The sequence below is a fragment of the Corticium candelabrum genome, chromosome 6 (genome assembly GCF_963422355.1).
Source record: "Corticium candelabrum chromosome 6, ooCorCand1.1, whole genome shotgun sequence".
Classification (NCBI taxonomy): Eukaryota; Metazoa; Porifera; class Homoscleromorpha; order Homosclerophorida; family Plakinidae; genus Corticium; species Corticium candelabrum.
This window is the reverse complement of record NC_085090.1, coordinates 4576825-4590318: the sequence shown is the minus strand read 5'-3', so window position 1 is coordinate 4590318 and position 13494 is coordinate 4576825. Positions and strand designations below refer to the sequence as shown.

At 38.6% G+C, this 13494-nt stretch overlaps 2 protein-coding genes across 2 annotated transcripts; both read right to left on the bottom strand.

Moving 5' to 3' along the window:
* Nucleotides 1-3544: 3544 nt before the first annotated feature.
* On the bottom strand, nt 3545-4581 carry LOC134181053 (fibrinogen C domain-containing protein 1-like). The gene has a single exon (XM_062648251.1). The coding sequence runs from the start codon at nt 4414-4416 to the stop codon at nt 3625-3627; it is 792 nt and encodes a 263-aa protein (XP_062504235.1). The 5' UTR covers nt 4417-4581; the 3' UTR covers nt 3545-3624.
* A 1908-nt stretch (nt 4582-6489) lies between these two features.
* Nucleotides 6490-7581, bottom strand: LOC134181322 (fibrinogen-like protein A). The gene has a single exon (XM_062648577.1). It carries the CDS (start codon nt 7465-7467, stop codon nt 6679-6681), a length of 789 nt encoding a protein of 262 aa, XP_062504561.1. The 5' UTR covers nt 7468-7581; the 3' UTR covers nt 6490-6678.
* Nucleotides 7582-13494: the final 5913 nt, after the last annotated feature.

The window sequence follows — 13494 nt, the reverse complement described above, 5'->3', positions numbered from 1 at the left end:
AATAACCTTTTATGGTACTGCAAGAATTTGTGTGACTGGCTTATCAAGCTTTATTCACAATTCGGACAAGGCGAATCTAGAGGATGTCGTTGAGACAAATCTTGTTATATCACCTTTATTGACAGTTTGTGCAATTGACATCAAGCTTGTGAAGCACTTGCATTATTATATAGCAATGAAGATAAAGAATACTTACTAAATGCATGCATGAATGCATATTCTTTATATATGATTTAGTTCAAGATTTAACGATTGCGAATAACGTTGGTCGCATGCATACTGTGTCACATTAGTTAGTACTGTATACCGATGAGTATACCCGTATCTCGATCTCTGCACACATTACTGTATGTTGTTGCTGTCACATCCACATCTTTTGTTGTAGAGATCACCATATTGTTTGCACTTGTAGCAGCTTCCGGAATTGTTGTGCCTTACAGTAGTAACGAATGAATTAGAAAATCTTGTTCTAAAATTTATAATGCAAAGTCTTTCAATTTTATTAGTTTAGATTCCGGTTTGGGTTTTCTTGTCCCAAAGGTGTAGTGAACACTGAGCGGCCATTCTATTTGGTACCGTCTACGAAAAGTTTACTAAATTATCATGTATTTTGTATTGTCTAGCTGTTAACTGGTTGCAGACAAAAACAGTGTTTTGTCAAAAATTGTTTTCCGTGCGTGCATAGTACAGTGTTTATCAGCTGCTTGTGAGGATACATACTTGGGAGTGTCTGCTTGCTATGCAATTGTCATTCACGATTGCCAGTCTGTAGGAAGTACTAATCATAGGCGAATCTAGAGGTGGTGCACCGGAAGCATGTGCACTCGAATGATCGCGGCTCAGCCAATGCTGCTGTACAATTCGTATTACAGGTGAGTGAGCGTTCAATGTAAACTGATAGTTGGTAATCGGGAGAGCAATTCGTGCAACTTACTTTTCAAACTCGTTTTTCTCTGATTTGAGTATCTTTTTGACAGGATTACTTGCTGATAGGGTGTAATACAAGATTTAGTTTGAGGTGTGATTGCTCTTCAATATGATGCTCATATTGTGGCATAACACATCAGATGGAATGCAAATTAGGAACTAGCGAAGAATATGGTTACTAATTTTATTAATTAAATGGGAGGTACCATGCGACTAGATCTTCCTTGTCTGTCTCTTAATTGATCTGGTTTTCTATTTAAAAGAGAACAGTGTTAAAACGTTATCGCTTTCTTCTTCCGAAAATTGGGTGTAGCACAACTTGCTCTAATTACTCCAGACGGAAATGGTCGTTCTTATGCGACCGACTGGTGGGTGCCAAAAGCGTATCCTTCAATCATCCATCACCTTTGCAACTATTGCTGTTGCAGCAGTTCAGTTATTTGCAATGGTGAAGCGAAACACAAAACATTGTGTGAGAATATAGTATGTTTGATGCATGGTACAATGTATTCTCGCTTTTTCGAGCAGCAGATATCGAAGAAAGGGACGAATATTTAGTTATACGCGAAAGGAGAAACGTGAACCGTCGATCTTTCCAACCACATATTTTTGAGGTGCAGGCGCGGTATCTCTACCTTGTGAAGAACCTTCTACTTGCTGAAAATGACACAGCATAGTCTCCAAAAAGTTTCTAATTTTTGGGCGTTATTGTGCTACTACAAGTTTACTACATATATATCGCATTGCATAAATGACGTCATATTTAGAGGACAATGAACGGATATGGGAGGTTGGATAAGCGAAGGTAGGATAATTGACGGTCAGCTTAAGTATTAGCTAATTCAAAAGTTTACGCTCTCAATTTCCAAATGAAACCATATATGTTACAGTGTTTCCTCTGGACATCTCGCCAAATAGTCAAATCATACATTACCCTGGGTCTTGCAAGGACAGTTGCTACAGCGCACTAATTCTAATGATTATTGTAATTATCGCAACGCATTGGAGCTCCAAAGACTAGAAGGCTGCTTTATCGCGCATGCTCTAAAAGATGAAGACCAGATAACGCAAAGTGGCAAAAGGAAACCTGCATACAGGTCCTGATCTAGGAATGTTTGAAAGAGAGGGTTGACCTGGTAGCAGTTATTTATAGCATTACTAGTTTCTCTTTTCTAATGAAATTATATAAAATTATAGAACCACGCCTATAGGAGAAGAGGGGATTGCAACCCCCTGATCCCCATCTGGATACGGGCCTGTGTATATAATACTTGCAATCTGTCTCGCAGACCGAACTCTTGCATGTGTCTATTCAACAGTTGTTGGGTACTCTAGACTATGCAAGATTTCATTTAGTAAATAGCAATTGTTATAACTAAACGTCACTTACAAGTTTGATCAATTAATACACTAACAAACACCTTTGTCCACTAAATCCTGGACATATAAGTCCCAAGTGAAGTCTTAGTATCCGGATTATCTAGTTGATTAAATCGCATTTCTAAGAGTTACGTATTTAGTCCACACAATTTAAGACCACGTCTACCAAAGCTGAAGCTATATATAGCCCTACATATAGCTAATGCCACGCTGTGCCCTTGCTTCAACCTTGAAAAGAGCCAAAGTGACTAAAGGTTGCTGCAAATCAGCATTCTCTATTGAACCTGCTAGTAAAGTAATGTGGTTTGCTTCATATGTAGCTTCTAATGTTAGTCAAGTTTACTAGACTCTAGTAGCTATATTATTGTAAGTCTGAGACTGAGACAGTGTTCAAACCGACAGACTCTGGATTATCTATGATTAGGCCAACATTAGCGCAAGCTCTTTCACACAGTTAGCTATGAATAGTAAGTCACGTGGGCACGTGAGTGTAATTAGGTAGCCTCAACAGTTTCCATTGGCAATATTCGGCAAGAATTCACGTGAATTGTCTTGACTAATCCATTGCTTTAGGTTTTGAAGAAGGAAACATTTTGTTTGCTTTCTCTAGGAGGGACGGTAGGAAGTTGTCACAGACACATACTACGCCTAGTACACATTTGTCGTCATGTTTTTGCTGCGTTTGCACGTCTAAACATACAACACCACATCAGAAACATTGGCGGCATGCTCTCGGACTCAAAGTCACGTGCAACTACTATCCTACGCCACTAATGCGGTTGTAATGGTAGTATTAGGATAAGTTCTATGTCTTTGACATTGTTTAGTTTCCCAGAGGCGGGGCTGTGGTCACCGGGGTCGTTTAATCTTAAAAAATTTGAGCGTTTCGAATTTTAAAATTGTGTAAGTTATAATATTTTAAGCACAGATAGAAGTGCCTTTGTAACCGTAGACGTTATGCAAAGCGCTTTTTCTTTGGTTAACTAGTGTGGCTTTGCTTCTTGTCTACTCTCCAGATTTCTAAATAAAGATATGGGTATTTATAACTTTGCAGCAGTTGACAAAGAGCGTACACTGCGTTCTTGATAGACAGTCATGCAGTTAATATATTTAAGGTAACAATTAATGCATGCATTTGAAATGTCAATGTCATGCAACTATTTGCGATAGAAATATAAAATTTGATCGCCAAAATTTTATTCTGGCTGCGCTGCTGCTTCTGGAGTGTGCAAGAGGATACTGCATTGTATTGTATTTGACAACTCTATAGACATGCTAGCAAAATGTTTATGAGCTGTCCTATTAATTGTTTTTGAATCACTTCAGTTTCATTTCTACTTTCTGCAAAGATGTTTTGCCCTTGAACGATGGCCAGACCACTAGCTTGTCTCCAGAGCTGCCATAGCGGTAGTCGCCATTTAAGTTGCTTTGATGGCAACCTGCATACCACCAAGCTCCTGTGAATAGTGTGGCACAATTTTGCCCATGAGTGTCATTATCTTGATCTTTGGTAGTGAATTTCATTCCTTTGTGAGCACTCAGCCTGTCACCTGCGGTTCCACTGTATCGTCCAATGTACATAACATACTTAGCCTTCGCATTTCCAATAGTAAAGTCTTCATATTCAGCGTACGCTTTGCTGTTATCTGGTGCCATCAGATCAATTCTCAGAGTGACACCGACCGTCAGTCTGTGGATTGCTTCAAGACCAAGCCAGAATTCACCATACAGCTCTCCAAAACCTTGTTGATATTCTGTCCAAGTGCGATAGAAATCTTCTGAGCCATCCTTTCTTCTTTGGAATACAGTCCATCCTCCACCGCTTGTTTCCATATCACAATAGACGTTGAATGGACCGAGACCGTCACGTGGATCAATCTCATACACACCGCTGTTAGAGTTACCAAGCTGTAAGGCATGTTGACAATTGCGTGGAATTTCTTTTGGAGTTGTTGGACATGAGGAAATGAAGATACTTCCAGCAGAACGTTCATTACGTTCAAGGTGGTGGGCATCATTACGACTTTGGGCGTCATCTTCTCGTACTGGCAGACAATACCCGAACGCTATAAGACAAAGCAACCAAACAGTCATTAGAGAATTAGCCATATTGCATGTACAGCTTCTTGCTAATATTGCTGACGATGGCTGAAAAGCTAGCTTATATTAGGCAGAAGGTGTTGCCTTCACAGTCTATTGATGCACTCTTCTGCGTAATGTGCGGTTTTCTATCTTAGAAATCAGACACAGCTAGTACTGTACAGTGAGAGGAAGTCGCAGGACTCAATTGTCTTGTCTTAGGGGACGTAAAGACAGAGCTAGCATTGTTTAGGACTAGTAAGAGGAAGCCATATTGACGGATTTAACAGGAACTTGAATTGGCGTTGCCACAGTTAGCGTTTCCAGAAACGCCTCCGCCACTCGTCACGTACGTTCTCCAGCCTCAAGAGAACTATTGTGTATGAATGTGGTGCTGCTAGAGTCTAACAGTTTTGGAAGCACACAAGTGCTCGTCACCAGCTTGTGTCATTCTTTCATGTTTTGATAGCATTTCCCTTGCTTGCTAAAGATTTAATGGCGGATTTCCCTAGATATGCTTGCATGTGTTAGATGTACGTACAGCAACACATCACAAGGCGTGAGCAACTGCATTCCGAATGGATTACGTGTTCAACTCAAGTTCACGAACCTTTGAGACCTGCCTCTACACGTTGCTTGATGACCGTCCAGAGAGTTGCTGGTAGGTTAAGATTCGGTGAATTATGGAGAACATAACGGTGGCGCTGTTTCTTACAGCTACCGCTGAGTTTGAGGAGCAGTATGCGTATAGGGGCATGCATTGTCAAGATGATGACGTCAGCTTCCAGCCTGACTGTAGATGACACCTAAAAATGTCTTTCTGTGGTTTGTGGTTGTCTGCCCATGTTTTGGTCTACATGTTCTTGTCAGAAGCGGCACTATGCAGTTCAACAACATGCACCGGTGGTTTATCCAAGGTCATCCATGGCAGGTTAATTAAATATTCGTGGCTAACCAGGGATCCATCTGTGTGACACTAAACCAGACTGAAGCCAGTCTCGCCACCGGTTCTGCTGTTTCTAATATGTCTCTTTCGGTAAGGTGTTTATAACACATTGATTGACCTGCATGTCTCTAAGCGTAATTATTTAGAAGTCTCTGGCTGCTTTGGAAATGTCGCTCAGTATTGTCAGTCTGTAACACGTGTAGCAGCAGCTCAGAGTTGGATCTAGAAGCCGTGCACCGGAAGTCTTGCTGTGCATGCACTCGAACGATAGTCGGATAGAAAAGGTGTATTGCATGCTTTGAACACATGTATAGGTGAGTTATTAACTAAAGTGTTAACATCCGCTTTAGCCTCTCCTCTTGGCTGCATGCATAGACATACGTTACATGAGTCTCAAGTGTCTTGTTGTGTGGCTGGTTTCTTCGTAAGAGTTGAATCGCTAAGTCGGTGCTATAAGAGACTCCAAAACTCTCCAGCTGTCTACAGTGGATCATGCAAGTTCGCCTCAATATGATCTTATTATGATAACTACGTACATCTGCAAGCTTTCTTTAATTAAGCAATTCTCAAAAATTGAAGCAAGCTCAATATAATAAATAATTCAATTTAATGAATTAACTAATATACTGCAAATTTATTTATGGATTGTGTATACCGGGCAATTCATGGATTGTCCCATATGCTCTTTGCACACAACAAATATACGTGATATGTTATGCTCATTTACATGGGGATGCTCCATCCACTGATTCGGCAGCTAGTTCTTTGTGTGCAATGATAAAGAAACATAATTAATTCTCTAATTTCTAATTGTATCGACTCAAACGTGGAAAGCGGTGTATATATCGAATTAGCCTAAAAATTCTTATTCTTATAATATGAAATCTTCTATAATTATTTTATACTTATTGCAACTTCCTATTTTATTACATGAATTATAAGTCTTGACACTGGCAAAACCTCTGGTGAGCTTTTGCAGTAGCATCAGGATACGAAATAGCAGAGTGATGCACTAACCTTTCACTTAACTAGATTACAAATCAATTTTTGATAGTTACTTGTTTACTTGTCAGAAGGACAGCAAATGTTTGTGCCTGTGTATTTTTAAAATCGAATTCGTAATTACCTGTTAGATAGAATCTTTGAACCTAATTAAAAGCCTTTTATTGGACACTCTACTTTGTTCTTTAGCCTTTTTTCAAAGCAATTCTACTACTTCTATTTATGTAAGCAAAAATGAAGTACCAAGTAAGAACTGAAAAACAAGAGTTTTTCTAATTCAAAAGTTTCTCTAACATGCAAAGAATGCATGCAAAAATTGAAATATTTATGAAGTCTGTCTTGTATCATTTCAGTTTTATTTCCACTTTCTGTAAACACTTTGTTCCTTGAAAAGTTTCCCAGACAACGAGGTGCTGTCCTGATCTGCCATATGCGTATTCGCCATTCAAGTTACTGTCATAACAGTTGATATACCACCAGGCTCCTTTAAATTCAACAGCACAGTTTTTGCTGTACGTGTCGTTGTCTTGGTCATGGGTAGAAAATTTCATTCCTTTGTGAATTTTCAGAGCATCACCTGCTGTTCCACTGTATCTTCCAAAGTAGATAACATACTTGGATTTTTCATTTCCAATACTGAAGTCGTCGTACTTTGCGTATGCTTTGCTGTTGTCTGGCGCCATCATGTCAATTCTGAGAGTAACATCAACTGTAAGCCGATGAATTGCATCAAGTCCAAGCCAGAATTCACCATTCAGTTCTCCAAATCCTTGTTGATACTCAAGCCAAGTGCGATAAAAAATTTCTGATCCATCCCTTCTTCTTTGGAATACAGTCCATCCTCCACCGTCCGTTTTCATATCACAGTAGACTTTGAGTGACCCAAGGCCATCACGTGGGTCGATCTCATAAATCCCACTGTGAGAGTTGCCAAGCTGTAGGGCGTGATGACAGTTACGTGGAATTTCCTTTTGAATTACTGGACACGAGGAAATTGCAGTACTTCCATCAGACCGTCCATCACGTTCAAGATGCTGGGTATCGTCTTGCCTTTTAGCATCGTCGTCTTTTGTTAGACAATACCCGAATGATATAAGACAAAGAAGCCAAACAGTCACTAGAGAACTAGCCATATTGTATCTAGTAATGTTGCTGACGATGGGTTATAAGCCAGCTTTTACATTAGGAGCATTGGCATAACGTGTTATCTTCACAGTTTAGTGTAGCAATCTTCTGCGAATTGTGCGGTCTTCTGTCCTAGAAATGAGACATAGGTACACTTGTTCTCAAGTAAGAGGAAGTAACGAGATTCAATTGTTTTGTTCTAGGGTGTTATGTAAAGACACAGCTAGCATTGTTTTAGAGCCAGTGAGAGGAAATTACAAGAGACAGATTCAACAGGATTTGACTTTCACTCTGCGTCACATTTACACTTAGATAGCGCGAACGAAACGCTTTCGCCTCGTTCATTTTCTAGATAGAAAGAAATTATTGAGTATCTAAGGTCGTTAGAATTTCAGGAACACACAAGTGCCCATCGTAATTATCTTGTGTCATCCATTCATTTCCGGTGACATTTTGCAACGGCGGATTCGGCTAGACATTCATGTATTGGACGATTATGAAAAAATTCAAAAATCACTAGCAACTGCCATTGCGCACGGAATTCGTCTTAATTTACCTGACTCTTTCGTGCTGTATGCGTGGGAGCATAATCAAGCTGATGACGTCAGGCTGCGTAGCCAGAATTATGTTTGACGCCTGCCTGTATTGTTGTGGCTGCATGGTGATTGTCTGTTCATGTTTTGGGTGACATTTCCTTGTCAAAAGAGGCAATAAGCGGTTTCACACTACTGGTATAGTCTGACCATGTCAGGCATGGTAGGCTAGCGATTTGTATCTAACCAAGGGAATCCTGGTGATCCATAAAAGGGTTGACTCTACACCATTTAGACTCAAGGCAGTTCTTTATACCTCTTCTGCCTTCCCAGTATGTCTCTTTGCGTCATGCGTGTCTGGCACATTGGGTTAACATGCATGCGTCTATGTATAGGGGTAAGTATTTACAACTGTCTGACTGCTTTGCATGCAAACGTCGCTCATGATTGCTAGTTTGTAACACGTACCTCACAAGGCGGACCTTGAAATTCTGCACCAAATGTCTGCATGAGCATGTACCTGCAGCTGTAGTCGGTTAGAAAATGGTGTATGGCATGCAATTTCATATTCTAGTTGAGTTTGTACAGTTTCCAGTGAGAGTTAGGATTAGAGAAAAATAGTGTTCGGTCTGATTAGATCTTATATCCGCCCTTGAACCAATTGATATTATAGTTGCTCTTGAGTAAGTTCTTCTATCAAACTGCAGGTCTCTATCACAGCCGAGAGGTGTCTATCATATGAAGACTCCATATTGACCAGTCAGCGTTCCTAATGGTCACGTGACATATTTTAAAATACCATAAGCCTGATTCACACTAGGCACGTAACGTATTTTATCAAGTTAGGGCGATGTACATAACGTAACGTAAGGTAACGTAACATAGCATGACATTTAATGTAATAGCATTCACATTGAGCTCCTACGTTTAGTGTCCCGTACATGACGTCAGGCATGATAGCTTCCGTTACAAAGAAGAGGAAACGTTGTCTCTTACTGCTTCTTCTTCTGTCTTGGATTCAAAGAAGAAAAGCGCACGGAATGAAAATGTGGATTAGAGAGATTTTCTAAAGCAGGGAGGACGCCCTAGTCAAACCTGTGAAATGCGCATGCTCAGGAGAGACACCCATGTACTGCTCCACGATTGGATAATTCCTAACGTCAACCAGGAAAGGTTGAATCTACCTCAACATATTACGTTACGTTACGAAAATCAATACGATAAGTAACGACAACCCAGTGTGAATGATCTTGCCTAACGGTAAGTTGCTGTACCTGCTCAGTGTGAATCAGGCTTCAAGTTTCCTGTAGCTCATAACTAGGTAAAATTTGCAATTCAACCGAAAGGTAAAGTAGGAACTAGAAAAACCATGCATGGTTTGTTTCCTCTTGAGGGAGAGGTACCAAGCAATATAACTGCCTTATCGAACTATTTGGTACTCAATTAATGGTCATTTTTCCGAACATGTTCTATTAGAATAGTCGGGACGAATGTGATCCTTAATTATACAACAGAGAGCTGCACGTGCAGAGAAATATATAAAAATTTTCAGAAAGAGCGGATACCTCATTTAGGCTCTATGGTCACATACGGTACGTGATATTCATGTGTCTTGTTCGAGTTGGCTTGTTGCTTTATATTAGCTTAATCGCTAAGTCGGTATTTTAAGAGTCTCAAAACTCTGCAGCAGTTTACAATGGCCATGCAAGTTCGTCTCGATATGATAGACTTATATCATGATGAATGATTACTACGTACACCTGCAAGGCTAAAATTCTCTGATCCATCCTTTCTTCTTTGGAATACAGTCCATCCTCCACCGTCCGTTTTTATATCACAGTAGACTTTGAGTGAGCTAAGTCCATCACGTGGATCAACCTCCTATCACCACTGTGGGAGTTGCCAAGTTGATGGCGTGATGACAGTTACGTGGAATCTCTTTTCTAATCTTAAAGTATGAAGAAATAGGCATGCTTCGTGAAAGACGCTGCAATCTAGGCTGACCTTCGTTGTCTCCTTTATTATGGGAAGGCAAGTAGACAACAAAAACAGTAAATAATCCACACAGCAATGAATGACCAAGACATAGAGATGCTTAGCAGCTACAAGTCTACAGATACCGGTGGATCTCGAATGACGATTAAGCATTATTTTATATGCATACATGGCGATAGGCTATTATTAGAATAACACGGTTGGTTGAGCAACCTTTAAGTACGTCAGAATCTTCTAATTACCGTAAAATCTGACGTAACTATTACAATTGTATAAGCAGGAAACGTTGTAACCTCCCTACGATTAAATTAACGCTTTGATCGCGGTATGCTGATATTGAGTAATGTGTGGGTCTGGTATAATGTACTCTGAACACAGAGAAAACTTTACTTAGGTGACTCTTTTCTGAAGACGAATTTCGTGCTACATTGTAAATCAATTACATCTTGAACGATTGAAATTAAAAGATAATTAACGTGCTGGAGCTGAGGTTGGAGACGAAATTGGACGTTTTACTAAGTTAATTACTAATATTTAGCCAGCAGTAATACGACTGAATTTAGATGTAAACATGAGTCTAAATGCTTGAAATGAAGCTTGTTAAAATGACGGGAATGACGAGCATGATAAACATCGACGAGAACACGACAATTATTTCAGCTTACTAAGTTAACTTACTACAATGTAAGCGTTGGAATTATCGAACAGGCAGCTTGAATGAAACGGTTGGACACGAATTTTAGGACGTCAAATAGAGGTACCAACAGAAAATATATTCAAAACTTCCGACTACGTACTAACAGCCTACAGACGTGCAAATGATTATATATTCAGTATGAGGACATGACAGACATTGTGTGTCTTTCCTTTTCGTGAATGCTAGATGTAATAGGAAAAGCACATGGATGCTAATTATTTCTTTCTCTGAAGATTGATTGTGCTGTCATGCCTAGATGGAGGAACGACATTCGCTAGAGCCCAGGGAATGCAGCTGGCATGCATGATTTCGTCACTCACTTTCAGGTAGCTGCGTTACGCAGACCGATAATTAGATAGTCATTTGGACTACCTAGATTCTGGCAGGACCGCAATTATCGTATACATATGATAATCACTTACGAAAGCCCTTCTGTGAGGGAAACAGGTACGAACATGATCAAATGTTGATGAAGTACTCTTTACGATATCGATGATGCTAATTTTGCTCTATCAGAAACTTGAAACACAGTTTAGTAAACCATACTTAACTGTGTGATTTATAGTAATTTTTGTTGTCTCAAAATTTGAACGTTCGGTGTCTTGGGTAAGAGTTTAGTAGACATTGGAAAATACAGATTGATGGCGTGATTTGAACCATTAGATTCTCTGAATTTCCGCATAAAACTGGTGTGGTAATCACTTAAATGGATCCTCCAGAAGGAAACGTGATTCAATGTTGAGGCAGGACACTGTAGTATAATGGTGTCTTCGCCTAATCTGAAACTTGAAATGGTGTTGTAAATATTACTAAACCGTAGATGCTAGTAGTGTGAAAATGCAGTATGAAAAATGAAAATTTGCTCGCCGAATTAATTTATTCAACAAAATAATTGAAAATCTTTCACACAAAAATTGAAAATAAACCATAAAAAATGAAAATTGAAATTTGAAATTTGAAATTGAAATGGCCGGATGGTCACAGACCTAGTACTTACATAAGTGTACTAATTTCTACTAGAAATTGTTACTAACCATAATTGTACTAAAGAATTATACATTGCAATAAAAATGTACTATTATTAAACAGGCGAATGTATTTACTTTGGAAACAATATAAGAGCTATTTGATTACTTCTATACCCTGGATATCAATCAAACCAAAGTGACTGATGTCGTCGGACTCGATTTCCTTTGCATAATTGTTTGTCTGTACAATTGAAGGTTTCAGTATCGTGTGCTGTTATCTAATGTCTTCAATGAGGGTCTCCATTTGATGGTAACATGCAACCTCTTGGAAACCTTGAAGGCTTTCTATGTACCCTTTGATTTGTTGTTATACATCAACAAGAAAATATGTATTAGTATATAATGTCTCCTTTGTAGCTAAAAAGAAAATTAGACACTTCTGATATGAATGAATAGACTTTGTAATGATGAAAGACAGCAGTTTTAAAGCATCTATATCTATTAAAGTAATATTCATGAATTAGTTTTTATTTTTTTTTATCTAGAAGAGAGTTTTACTTGCTATTTAGAATTAGAATTTTATAAACAAGTGCATGGTTTGATTACTTGAAATCATTTACAAGTAAGTAAGAACAATGGCAGTGAAATAACAATTGTACTGTAAGGTTTTCTAGAGGTGAACAATTGAAAGTGTGTTTGCTGTCTTTTTTGACAGTTGTCGATATCTATGAGTGCTTGTGTAAGTTCTAATCATGACCTAGGCTGGGAAATTAATTAAGGAACACTAACGATGAAACCATATAATCATAATTGGGCTCTTGTGGTTCGTGTTGCCCTGACTGCACTTGACTGTGTAATTGTTGCATATCTCAATGTTAACAGCAGTAGCATGTTGCACTTAACAATTATTACAATTTGAACAATGGTAAGAAGAACATTAGTAAGTTAATTTTTGTTTTAGTCTATTGATATGCTGAATGGTTTAGTGATTTTTTCAACTATATCTATTTGATGATATTATTTGATGAAATTGCTATGATTGTGTCAAAAGCTGTTTCGTTAACATTTTATTGCAATTTTAAATGTTTAGTCATATTTTAGGTTATTGCACTTGACTTCTATTTGCCTTTAACTTATATTGAGCATCTTCTATGATGCTTGGTGTATCATGTAATATGTTGTTTTAATATTTATATTTATGTAGTTAAACTTGATAAATCCATCTACTACATGATTCTCTCTATGCATTTACAGATGCTTGTGACGGTTTATGAGAGTCTTAAGTCATGGGCAGCTACAGTGGGTGGTTAAACCGCTTTTGTCATTGCTTACTCTTTTTGTTGTTGCTTGCCAATTTTGTGTGTGTGTGTGTGTGTGTGTGTGTGTGTGTTTGTGTTTGTGTCTTTTCTGTTGTCCTAAAGAAGTTATTGTTTTGTCTGTTGATTTCGGTTGTCAGCAAGATAAGTGGAAGACTATCATTGGATTTCTTATTAATTGTACGCCCAGTTGTTGGTGTCTGGAAGGAAGGCACACTTTTGGCTACTGAAGAATGCAAGTCACACATTTACGTTTGGAATGAATTTGTTTGAGTTATTGTGGTCGTTAATTTTAGATGTATTACTAGGCCCAAATATGGAATGGATGATTTCTGTAAAGAAAGATTCATGAGCCGTCCTACTGTAATAAATGACAAAATTTAAGTTTTTGCGTCATTACTGCATATTTGGTTACGTACAGTGTGTCTTTGCTTTGAAGTAAAGTATATTGTAATGAAGATAATTGAAATACCTTGTTCCTGAATTACACTTGTATATGTTGTTATGCAATTGATTGTGCAAATTC